This window comes from Simochromis diagramma, unplaced genomic scaffold (assembly GCF_900408965.1).
Source record: "Simochromis diagramma unplaced genomic scaffold, fSimDia1.1 OVJJ01000293.1, whole genome shotgun sequence".
NCBI classification, from domain to species: domain Eukaryota; kingdom Metazoa; phylum Chordata; class Actinopteri; order Cichliformes; family Cichlidae; genus Simochromis; species Simochromis diagramma.
Genome location: NW_024386801.1, coordinates 14,375,473 through 14,388,423, shown reverse-complemented (window position 1 = coordinate 14,388,423; position 12,951 = coordinate 14,375,473). Strand labels below are relative to the sequence as shown.

The following is a 12,951-nucleotide window of genomic DNA, read 5'->3' as shown; positions in this document are numbered from 1 at the left end:
TTAGCACAGTAAGCTCATTGTGACTTTCCGAGCATAAAAGACAAATGCTGAGTGGGATGTGAAGTTAAATCAGTCTCAGGGAAGAAAATGAGACCGAAATTAATTTGAGATTCAGATTTTCAGATTGCAGGTCCCTTAGTAATTATTGCTATAAAACAACATGCATAGATGGCGCACAAGATAAGAACAGTGTGCTTAACTCATCTTTTTTCTAATCAGCTGATGAATCAAAACGGTTAATAATTAAATTAGTTTCATTCCACTGCTTCTCACTGAAATATCAAATTGGAGTAGATCAAAGTGTGGTTTGATGAAAGTGAGATTTAATGTCTTTACCATGAAGGATTTAATAGGATGTCACCTCACAGTCCAGCAGTTTCACTATCTTAATCATAGGATTCTTCTTCCTTTGAACACCTTGACCTTGATCGCTTATCGGCACAGGCGAACACTGTGAGGCTTTTTGAACGTTAGATATTCACTTTGCTTTGATTAATAATGCACTTTACTATAGTCACTTGTGCAGTGTGTGAGCTAGTTTCGTACTAAAATCCACAAAAAGGAGGGTAGGAAGACCGCGACAGAGGCGCCACTGGGCGACTGGTCTTCGATGCTGTTGACGAAGCCTCTGAAAGATCTGCCGCAGCCCTCCTTGGATCCTAATTGTCAGCACTGGTAAGCTGTTGGCAGTAATCACAACTGGAATGTGAGTTGTTGGGACAGCAGTGTGATTACTTCAGGCCTCTGTGCTTATTTCAGAAACCTGAGCTTATGCTCGCTTAAAGTAGGGATTTGTAATTTCTATCAGCCACCAAACACTATTTGTGTGCAGCAGACAGAGTGGTACAAATGACCAGAAAAGGCCATTCAGGCATAGTTTATTACCTGAAAAGGTTCATTTCATTTAGTTTAATCTTTAGGGGGAAAAAACGAACCTGCCCTGTCTCTGAAAAGAGAAATAAACAAATGACGTGTCTGCAAAGTCATCCAGATATCTTTTTTTTTTCACTTCCCACTAACCAGATGGCAGTCAGATTTCAGACACAGGGTTCTGGAAGACAATCAAGGAACAAGATTGCTTTTTTAGGAAGGAGGATTGGTTTAACTATATGTCAAATTAAAGGCCCTACGCACACACATATACACACAAACAAGCGTCTGTTTTGACTGTGTGTCAGTTCCTGTGTGTCCAAGCGTGTCCCTGTTTTTAGGTGTTGGCGCTAGCTGTGAGGCGGTGAGGTCATGTACAGAAATGTCTCAGAGCAGCCCTGATGGAATACCGCACTGCTTTTAAGGTCAACTGCACAAACTCTGCCACGCAGGTTGATACAGGGACTCGTGAATGTTTGATTGGTCTATTATCCAAAGCCAGGTGAGGACATTCATCCCCCCGTTTCTAGAATTCAAATATTCCTTTGAGTCTGACATTTCTCCTACAGTCTGAGGCAACCCCGCGGTTTCACTCTCTCTCGGCGCGCCGAGCTTCATCTGCAATGCTGTCATTTCGCTGTCGGACAATTCTACAGAATGCGTTGTTTTTAAAGGCCGGCGCCAGCGCGAGCACGGTATGGTTTTAGGTGGGTGGAAGTGGGGAATTGATATTCAGTCATCTCGACATTCCTCTTCATCCTCTGCAGTGAGGATAAGAATCCGGTCATCCGTCTTTGTGTCTCACCCGTGTCAGCTTAGGGTAGCAGGGGTAGCAAATGTGAGTACCTGGTACTTAGAGACAACAAGAACAAAGTAGGAACATTACTTTAATCTGCAGCTGTTGTTAATTCCTACCTCTGCCATCATCCACGAGGCTTTGTGTATCTCAGCTTTCCCTTATGAACAATCCATCACTGTTACTGTTTCTCTCCAGAGTGCGCTTGCTGCTTTCCTTTCTCATCTGCTCGCTGCTAGGCTTTCCTTCCAAAAGAAGACAGTCACTGCAACACACTGTATTCCACAACAGACGTGCCTGCATCTCACCACTCCACTCGCCGCAGTAAAGTACATGCGAGGGAATGCTGTCTTCCATTTTTTTATGGATCTCTTAATAGGCTTTCAGCAGCACATCCAGAACCTATAATTGACACCTGCTTTCAGTCATTGTCTGCCATTAGATAGGAAAATGACTTGACCTGTAATGAACTGCAAAACTAACGACATCTGTGCGAGATTAGTCAACTTGAAAGCAAACTGTTGTACATGAAGTCCCATCAAGCGTGATATTAAAATGTCCACTTTTACATCTTTCCGCCCGAGCTCTGTAAAAGCCCAGACTGTTGGGCCCAACATGATGGAAACCTGAAGCTAATGACTCAAGCAGACGTCTGTGGGCATTAGACAACTTCATTTATGAAATAGTCAACCTCCCGTGTAGCGATACATTCACATTACCCTGCCTCACTTGAGAGACGGACTACTGTCACAGCCACTGAGCAATGCTGATGTTCCTTCCTACCTGCATTCATCTTACTCTCGGGAGGTAATGGTCTACTCAGGTCATTTGCGCATTAGGGTCTCACTCATTCATCTCACCCACCTGCGAACGTGTGAATTGCCGGTCCTCTGCAGCACACGGAGAGATGTTTAGATGACACGGAAAACATACGTGCCCTGAATCATTTATTTTAAGTCCCAGTGCTGCTGGTGGCCTAGCATGTCAGCACAGAGCCGCATGTGAATATGCAGATTATGCTCATACGAATGAATTTGCAGATTTTTTTTGCCTGGATCTGTTAATTGCCTTGGAGACATCGGGATTTTCTATTTGATAAAGTAATAATCTTGAAAAGTAATCAGATGTGCATGTGGCTACAGGATGTTACTGTGTTTGCAGCTAAATGTTTGAATTGGATTGAATTGTCTTTATTGTCCCAGGGGGGACTATCTGGAGTGCACACGGTAGTCTATGCAACCCACACATGTCATAAATGAATGAGGAAAAAAACCATAAATACATATATAATATACTACATTGGATGCATTTGTAATAAACTAGCAGTGAGCTGGTAAAGCACTAGAAAAAATGTTATTTACATAAAATCCATCGTCCATACAAAAATCCATATTGAAATGTGTATATAGTAGCAGGGGCTACAGCTTGTTTAACCACCCAGCAAACACAAAAATGATCTGATTTGGCCTTTTTTGAGAAGGAATACCTCCATCTTTTTCCAGCATTTCCTCCTGAGTGCTAGGGGCAGGCATTATAGCCTCAACCTTATATCACAATGTTTGAAGAAACTTTACAATGAGGACACATTTTCACTGATGACACATTACCTAGTTTGAAGCGTGAATCTATTGCAAGTCAAATGCAAAGGTAGCATTTTCCCAGGAAAATTCAAGTATAAATAACTTCTCAGTAGCTGCACAATATTGTCGCCTAATAAAACTGAAAGATGTTTCCTACCTGGGATGTTGTATCTTAGATCCAGCTTTTTAACCACCCTGGTTTTCCACCTGTAATCGCATCAGTAATTTCCGTCCACCATTTGCTCTTCCTGTCACATGGAGTGAAACTAGCAAGTCCTCTCCCGAAGCTCGGTGGAGTCATTTGTTTACATGTGTTTTGCACATCACCAGCTGCTAGCATCTCCTCCTTGTAGCCTGGTTGTAATAGACGGCGTGTTTGTGCCTCATGAGGTGAATTGAATTTATCGTTTCCACATTTAGTGGAGACAGTTTTCTTGCGTGTTTTACAAAGCACTGTGATTTGTTAGAGGTTGTTAAAGTAGCTCCCATTTTAGGCTTCAGGCATTCGTTATGAAAAAAGTCGCCGTCCACATGCAAAAAATTATCTCATGCATACCAAAAGAACAAGTGGTAATATAACCTTAACCGTAAAGAAATGTTGGCCAATTAAAAGTCCACAAACAATAAAGCGAGATTTCTACTTTCCGTGCACACGATTTCTGCTTGGGCCCCATAACATAAATGTCATCATCAAACATTGAGTACGAGGTTGTGCAATTTTTGTGACAGCGCAGATAATTTAGATAACAGTGCACCAACTATGCACGCGCCCAGGCAATGGACTTTAAAGAAGTATAATAAGAACTACAACTCGGCCGTCCAGCTATCCGTGTCCGTGTCCGCAATCAAGCATAACCCAGGCTCAACACGGCGCACAGTCCAACATCAAAAAAGGAAATAAAGCTGCACACCTTTAACATTGTGAGACAAAATCCACGTTTTATTCGACCACATGTTAAAAATAGAAACTGAGGTTTTTAAAACCTTCACTTCGCAGTTTTTCAAAAGCTCGTGAACATATTAGCCTCAGGCATGTCTCTTGCTTTCAGACATGCCTGGGATTGTATTGCATATTTTTTACATTTTGCGATATCATTTTATAACAGTGTTTATGAATGACCTGAATTACCTTTGTTGCACATGTTGGCATTAAATCAAATTTTGTCATCAAAATAGGAGCATGTAATGGCCTAGTATCTCCAAAGCTATGTCTTTTATAAAACAGGTGAAAAGACAACGAAGTTTCAGGGAAAGTCAGGAAGTGTCTCTCTTCTTCAGTTTGGTATCCTTGGTTTTATTGCTTAGTAAGTGGTGCTGAGGGTGTCTGCTAAAGTAAAGAAAACGAGGTGACGAAAACAGTTTGATTTCAGGTTTGCCTTGAACAGAGACGGATTTGGCTTTCTAGCAGAAGACAGGCACGTTAATTTGATGGGACTGGGGATGAGTCAGTCCAACCTGACAGAAGCGCAGCCTTTAATCTGTTGAATGCAGCCTGTTCACCATTGAAAAATGACATGCTTTATTTGTGCTCAGGTATACCATGAAACATTCCTCATCAGTGTCATGCATGTGTGCCAGAAAAGCTCTTTTCTCCTTGTGTTGAATTTTTGGGTTCCCTTTTCGTCTCCATATTCCATTTTAATGTGGGAATAAGAACAAAACACACCGGTGGCTGTCGCCGAGGACCACAGACTTAATCGATCTCTCCGGGGTTCGGCATCACACTGCTCCCTTCCCCTTTTTGCTTTTACTCAACGTGATACTACTCGCTGTATCTTTCACAAGCTGTTTGGCTAACAGAGGTCACAGAGGATATGTAGCGCATTTGGTCACGACGTGAAAGCATTAGCCGATGCCAGCAGGTGTGTAATTATATATGAAACAGTGTTTTAAAAGAGGAACATCGCAATGGCGTGTAGAAACTAGGCCGGGGAGAGGTGACATCAGAGGGAGTCCTATTTATTCTTCGCCCACTTCAAATGTGTGACTTTTTATTTGAAGTTGTGAAATATCCCAAGGTCACCGTAACTATCTTCAAGACTATTAAAAATACCATTAGGCACACGCAACAACTTGACATGCTAAATAAACCTCCTGAGTGGAAGATTTTCCCTGTTTGTGTTCCTACCCAGTGTGCTCACTCTTATCTGTTTTGTGTGTGTTTCAGGTACGGTGACATGGTGCCAAAAACAATCGTAGGGAAGGTGTTTGGGTCCATATGCTCTCTGAGTGGGGTGCTGGTCATTGCCTTGCCTGTCCCTGTCATAGTGTCAAACTTCAGCCGTATCTACCACCAAAGCCAGCGGGCAGAGAAACGACGAGCACAGAGGGTATTGGCTCCCCGCCTTCCCCCTTCCTTTGCCACTGTCTTCCTTTTCACCCTATCTGTCTTTATTTTGCTTCTATCTGCCCTCTTTTTTCTCCCCCTCTTCTCTGTCCCTGTCTTATCCGCATGTAACAGAATGACAGGGCAAACGCTATCTTCCAGAATATTAATCTTTTATTGTGCTTCTGCGTATTGTGTGTCTATTGAGCGTATGTGTGTATTGACTTGCTTAAGTATATTTCGGGGGGGGGGGGAACGAGGGAAATAAAAGAGCGAATGACAATGACTGAACAAATGATCTTCAGAGTATTGTGTCAGCAGCTTTTTCGATAGCAATATGTGCATTTCTTTCTAAAAGTGTTTGCTAAGGCAGAACTTCCTAATCGTAGATTTGGGCATAACCTTTCTCCACTAAATACTGCGGCTGCCGGGGCGGGTGGAGAGGGCGGGGTGGGGAGGAGGGGTGGTGGAGGAAGACGTAGCCAATTAGTGTGACGGACAAACTGTCAGAGGCTAAAACAGAGGTCTGTTTGTTCAAACAGAAAACTCGCCTCGCTAGAATCCGTGCTGCGAAGATTCGAGGCACTAATGCCTATATGCGCTACAAACAAAATGGGCTCCTGATCGACTCACTGGAGGAGGTAAACCGGATTGGGGGCCAAGCAGCGGCTTGAGGGTGGGGGGTGGGGGCTGACTGACCGGGGCCTCGCTGATGCTTGCATGTCACTCTGCTCAGGGGTGTGGGTAGGGTGGTCGGGGGGGGGGGGGCATGCCACCACACACCATACACACACACACACACACGGGGAAGCTTTTCATGCTGTAACACAGGGGCTGCTGTCATTCCAGTGCTTCAGTGTGATCGTCCTCTCTTACATCAACCCTCTCAGCTGCAGCATTGACATTCCTTGTCAACACTCCCTCTCTCTGTCCATGCAGCAGGAGGACCAGGCAGGCATACTTGCCTTCTGGTGGAGCCTCAGCCATTACACTCACACTTACTCATTAACCAAGCTCTGCATGTCTGTCCAACAGGGTTTGGAGGGGAAGGAGGGAGACAAAGGCTTACAAGACAGTATGTCACCTGTGGAGGCTGTCCGCTCAGCCCACATCTCCTCTAAACTCTGTTTTGGTTTGTTTTTTGTTGCTGTTTGTTTTGGGGAGGTTTTTTTTGAAGGGGGAGGGGGGGGGGGTTGTTTTTTTTTGGATCTGCTGTGTGTTTTGTGCATATTTTCTAGAGCATCCCAGGTTGTAGTGCAGACTAATACAGCATACCGTCCATCCCAGAGCCGCGCAAAGCTTCATAAAGTGTGTCTCATATGTGTGGTGACATTATGGTGCAGAATGCTGTTGCTGTGTTTGGTACGCTGTGTTTGATCTGTGTCTAGGTGTGCCACTGCTGCCGCATTGAAAGCGATTTCACCTCGAATTGGACTTTTCCTGCTTCTTATCATCAAATTTGTGAAAGAATAAGAAAACCAGTGTTCTCAGCGTAAACACGCTGCGATTAGTCGCAGTTTCTGTGCACCCACCCCTAAAACGTCGCCGTCTCACTAGGTTCAGTGGACTGGCTGCCATGCTACAGATCAGCATTTCAACTCTCGGTGCTTTTGCGTCCTCGCCATTACATCGCCGAGCTACTTGCTGTTGACTGTCTACTAGCAGAATGTAACCCTGCTCATCTACACTGCTGTGGTTTTCTCTTTGTTTTGTTTTGTTTTTCTCTTTTAACTCTATCAAGGCTTCCAAGGAGGCAGGACAAGCCCTGGTGGGGAAGGCCCCCAGCCCTCCTTTCGAGAGCCAGCATCATCATCTGCTGCACTGCCTGGAAAAGACCACGGTAAAAAAAACAGACCAAAAAAAATCTTAGAAGACCTTAAAGCCATGTCGATTGGAAGATGAAAGCTTTGGTATTTTTCATTTTTTACTATCTTGGTAACAGACTTCACACGGTTTAAAATAGCTCTCTGTGGGGGGGGAAAAAAGCTCCTTTCATTGCATTACTCCTACAGTCTGCGCTGTATCATCAGTAGTTCCAACCTGTTACAGTGAGTTGCAAATAGAAACAAAGTGACTTTTTTTTTCATCTATGCTCAGACTGTACAATCTATTTCCTGTTCAGCATAAGTTAAAAATAGCTTTAAATGGGGCTGGGAAATGTTGAGTCCCCGAGCCAGCGACATGCTAAAGATACCGTGGCTCTGCCATCCACAAGGATTATTTCATCTAAACAAACCGGCGTACTTCATTTTACTGTATCAATAATTTAGAGATGCAGGGGCCTCTTTTATTCTTTGCTCTGACATGAGGTTTACACTCGTGCAGATCTAAACTCTGCAAACAGACGTATCCAGGGAGTGAATCAGTTTTTCTTGTCATGAGATGATCCCTCTCCTATTAACCGGCTTGCCTCTCATCTGGGAAAAGCTCCAAAAAATGGTTTCTCACTATTCCCGTGGCGATGAAAAGGTTTACATCAGGTCTTTTACAGTGTGCATTATAGATAACAGACAGAGAGCAGACCAAGAGTGACAGAGGTGAGTTATAAGATTCAAGGCACGGCATCAGATCTTGCACAGCCTCTGTCTGCCACCTGCTGGCGGGGCCCGAAACACACTTGAAGCCTGACCTTCAAGTTCTGCTCGTTTTTCACAGCGATAACAGTTGTGAATGTTCTCACAGATGGCACTTAATATGGACATCTGGGCCAATATATTTCTATTCCCTTGATGATTCATTTTCCAATTATTAAACAATTTTGCAGTGGATTCTGTTCAGTCTGTTTAGGCTTTACTGTGAAACATCTTTACTCATCATTGAGCAGAGCCAATCATCGATGTAATAGAGTGATTCATAAGCAACACTGAATCCAATTTTTTTTTCCTTCTCCAGAATCATGAGTTTGTGGACGAGCAGACCTTTCAGGCAAACTCCATGGAGGTCTCCGTAATGAACAAATCCGGCTCCCGGACCTCCTCCGTGTCCTCGTCTCCGCACGGCCTGGGCTCATGCTGCTCTCGACGCCATAGAAAGAAGAGCAGCTTCAGCCTGCCCAGCACAAATAACCAGGAGCTCAGCACCATACAGATAAGAGAGAGGCCAGTGGCTAACAGGTATGTAGTCTCTCTGACTTCACAGTGCTTTTTGGGATGCTGAGAAATTAAATTAATGACTTGTGTGTTTTTTGATTTGATCATTACATCTACAAGTGATGTCACCTCTTCCCTCCTCAATAAATGTGGAGATATGCAGCAACAGCAAAGAGCAACAAATGAACAAGCAGCTACAAGCACAAGGAAAGATAAAAAAGATCGACAGTACAGCTGGCATATACAGTATGTAGGTTGTATTGACATAAACGCACTAACGTGCTGTAGTTAATGCTGTTATCCCAGCACAGTGTTCCTGTTATCTCGGAATAATCCTCACTGTTTTTCACTGCAACTGCTTCCTGCCTAATTGCTCTCATGAAAACTGTTGAAAGCACATTCAGTGGATTATGCAGAGTAACAGGTCTTTTTTTCTCCCCCCCTGTGAGTACCACAAATTAAATACCCTTCCTCTTCATTATAACGGGTGGCAGCAGATTCCCCTGAGCAAACCCATTCCCATAGGCAAGTACAATATAAATGATCTGCAGTTCTTGTTACTTCAGAAGGTCAAAAAAAAAAAAAGAATCTGCGATTCCAAACTGGGTGGAGTAGTCTGGTGCTATTGCTCTGAAAACGTCTACCGTGTGTGGAACATCATTTCAGCATTTACAATAAAGGACTGTTCTCGGACAGCAAATTAAAAATGTAGGATTTTTACAGCATATGCATCACAGGATGAACCACTTCATAAAGAGGGGGTGTATTCATGCATGTATACAATCCTCACTCATGTATACGTTGTACAAGAACATATTAAATAACAGGTTTGTGCCGTGTACATTTGCAAGCTCAGACCTTTCAGCCTCTTTTAATCCCTTGTTTTCTTTCACAGTCGCGCCAGCCTGAACGCTAAACTCGACGAGACCGTGCCCTTGAAATGTGATGAACCTTACATCACTCCCTCCATGGTCAGCTTATCTGCCCCGGTGGTGACTTCATCAGACGGGGACGGCTCCACCACCACAGCATACTCTCAGAGCAACATTGTCCGAGTATCTGCCTTGTAGATGTCACGCCTATCTGATCGGCTAACTGGTCTCAAGAAGCACCAGATGCTGAGGAGAGGGACCACCGAGCATCAACCTGCCATAATCTAAGAAGGATTATAAGATTAACAGAGGTCGAGGGTTTTTTTGAAGTTGTTATCTCATCTGATGTCAAACTCTGCATGGTATTAATATGATGTGGACAGCTGCCTTGGAAGTGAACCAGCAGATCTTGCTCCATCAAGCACAGCAAGAGCAAGGAAGAGGGCGAGGAACGCGTGGTCATCGTCGTTGCCTAAAAATACTGAGGGAAAAAAGAAAAACAACTTTATTTTTGATTATGTAATGTAGTCATATTTGTTGTCTATGATTTAAGGAGGAAATGCGGATGTTTAAAGGTCATTCTCGATGGCCTCTGATGACAAAGCACACATATTCATTGCCTGAAGGCGATCTTTGTGAATATTAAATCAGTCTCCTTTACACATCGCGGGACATTCGTTTCACTCACTGCTTGTTACATCGATTGTTTTGAACCCCAACCCCCTTCAATGAAATGTTTTCTAACGCTCCCCTCACTGTTGTAAATTCCAAAAATCGTACATCCACCAGAATGGATAACTGTTGTGAATATTCATTAACTGACTCATTCAACTAGTTGAAAAACATCGCTTGATGACGAGTAAAATATACTACGCATCCTGACCATGTTTGTGAAATGTGCAAAGTGAAAGTCAAATGACGAATTCTGTGTTAGCTTACATATTTGACATCCTGATATGGATCTGTGTGACAGCCGCTGTCGTTAGTTAATAATTGATACTGAGAACTATACAGGGTATATATTAGTTAGGTCACAAGGTAGAAACATAAGTCAATGTTCTCGGCGGCACTTAACTAATACTAACCCTAATGTGGACACGTGGTATTTGGACTGAAAACTATATGAGAGCGTTTTGAGCATCAATTCCAATGACTTACCAATTCTTATGATATTCAAAAGCAAGCCTCGGTGGAGTTTACTGTGTCAAAGGGCCATTTTGTACACTTTTCATGTTGTAAATATCTCAGTTAGGACTTTCTCAACCGCATTTGAAGCTGGCTCCTCTCTTATTTCTAGATTTAGTTGACACTTGTTGGCATTCTCTTTCTGTCTGTTAACTGGTTGAATTAAGGATTTGCATGCTCTCATTGCCGAATTCTGTTTTATTAAAGTATGTCTCTGCTTCTTGTTGGTTTGTCAGTAAAAACGAGATTGGTGGGAAGGAAACAAGTGAGCCTGGTATGTCATGATGTAAATTCTGCTTTTAATGAAACACACGTCTTGTCACGGACCACATATGTAAGCGGCAAGGGAAAAGGGGACAAATGATCACACACATTGTGCATTTGGTGCAGTGGATAGAATAAATACTGTAGCTCTATGGAAACATCCATTAAATGACCCATGTCTTTTCTTTTATTACAAAAAAAGAAAGAAAATAATTAGGTAGATCTGGTAATGTTTTTTCACGACTACTCAAAGAGCATCTTTTATAACAGGATGGCATAATAATTAGGTGCTGCTGGAGGACATGTGAAGACCTGACTGGCCCAGCGGTGGGTCGCGGTTGCAGGGTCTCTGGAGGCAGACTGCAGGCCTCTGTGATTGTTTGACAGAGAGCGCAGCACCGACCCCCCCTGCAGAGCTGATTGCGTTAGTCCAGGCAGCTTCTCACAGCATGCACTGCCTCTGCTCTGCAGTGTTTAGTAACTGCTGAGAAGTCAGCCTGCATAAAATCTAAGATAACGCAGCGGCATATAAAATAATAAGCTTCTTATACCCAAATAAAAAAAGAAAAATCCCACTTTGACAACTGGGATTTAATTAAATTAATATTTGGACAATGACTAGACAAACGTTATTAAATTCTATATTCACTTGCACAGCGAATATGAATACAGTCATTGGGTCTAGAGCCACTTAAAAGATGTTTATAGGAGTGGAAAGTCTATATTTTCTTATGAAATATGGACTTCATCCTGTTTTTCAGCCGATAAAATTCTGAAGAAAACTGAGGGTTTACTGCAGCGTATATGATTGGGTCACTTAGTGACGTGATGCAGGCAACAGACATTGACAGGACCTCCATGTCTTCAATGATAATTATCTGAAAAACAATAGGCAACTTTAAGAATTAAGAGATCTTTAGATTAACTTTGTATAACACAACAGAGATTTTCATGTGAATCCCATTTCATTTACATAGCACTAAATCACAGCAACAGCCCCCCCGACGTGTTTTGTATTGTAAGGTAACGACCCTGCAATAATAGAGAGAAATCACAAGCCTATTGCTGCTGGCACTTACCTGTGAGTTTGTGTTTTTGTGAACCAAGTAATTCACCAGGATCGTTGTGATCAGTGGTAACCAGAATAAGAGGAAGGTTAGAATTATATAGCCAGCACGTTTAGCCATTTTGCCCTCTTTCCTTTTGTTTGCTCTCTCTTTACTTGCTTTTGAAGGCATCATGCAAACAGCCCCTTCTACCGCTGCAGGGAGTTGCATTGCTTCTGTTTCGGGGACGTTGCTTGAGACTGGAGGTGAAGCGGTCACCTGAGCCTGTGAGGCAACAGTCAGTGTTTCTCCTTCATTGTTGTTTAGGGCTTGGTCAGGCTCTGTCAGTAAGATAGTAGTAGACTGAGAATTTACATTTGGTGCAGGCAATGATGGGGGCTGCAGGAGGCTGTTTTCTTTGGATTCTTCTTCAGACTTCAGTCTGTCTTTGGACTGTTCCTGTGTGTTGAAACTGACTGACGCCTGCTTTGTGGTTAAGCTCTTAACATTTGAATCAGCATCTCCATTTGACAGATTCACTTCAACCTTCGTGACATGGGGGTTTGACTGCTCTGTTTTCAAAGGTTTTTTCTCAGTAAGCACTGTAGCCTGTACTGGAAGGGACCGAGCTTGTTTTGTTTCTGCATTGCTCATCTTCACTGTATCTTTAAATTCTTTCCTATCCTCTGAATTGATGGAGACAGATTGTACTGATTTTTCTTTGGGTGAATTTGATTCAGCTTGTGTCTGAGCATTGCCTAAGCTCAAAGTGGGGTTTTGCTCAAATCTTCCACATTCATTTTCCACCACTGCGGCTTTTTCTTTCTCCGGCTTCTCTTCATTTTTGTCTTTTGTAGCAAGAGTAAAAGTACCTTTGTCAAATATTTTACGGCTGTGTGATCTCACCAGGGCAAATATGCGAG

General features: G+C 43.0%; 1 protein-coding gene across 2 annotated transcripts in view; it reads left to right on the top strand.

Moving 5' to 3' along the window:
* The window catches only part of kcnd2 (potassium voltage-gated channel, Shal-related subfamily, member 2), a 30,586-nt gene extending 20,566 nt beyond the window's left edge, over window positions 1–10,020 (top strand). Inside the window, exons 3-7 of one of the 2 annotated variants that reach the window (XM_040026040.1) lie at window positions 5,414–5,576; window positions 6,115–6,213; window positions 7,314–7,412; window positions 8,465–8,685; window positions 9,557–10,020. In XM_040026040.1, coding sequence (XP_039881974.1) covers window positions 5,414–5,576; window positions 6,115–6,213; window positions 7,314–7,412; window positions 8,465–8,685; window positions 9,557–9,731 — 757 coding nt within the window. In that variant the 3' untranslated portion in view covers window positions 9,732–10,020. The remainder of the gene's footprint in view (window positions 1–5,413; window positions 5,577–6,114; window positions 6,214–7,313; window positions 7,413–8,464; window positions 8,686–9,556) is intronic. The other variant, XM_040026041.1, reaches the window with a different exon arrangement.
* Window positions 10,021–12,951: the final 2,931 nt, after the last annotated feature.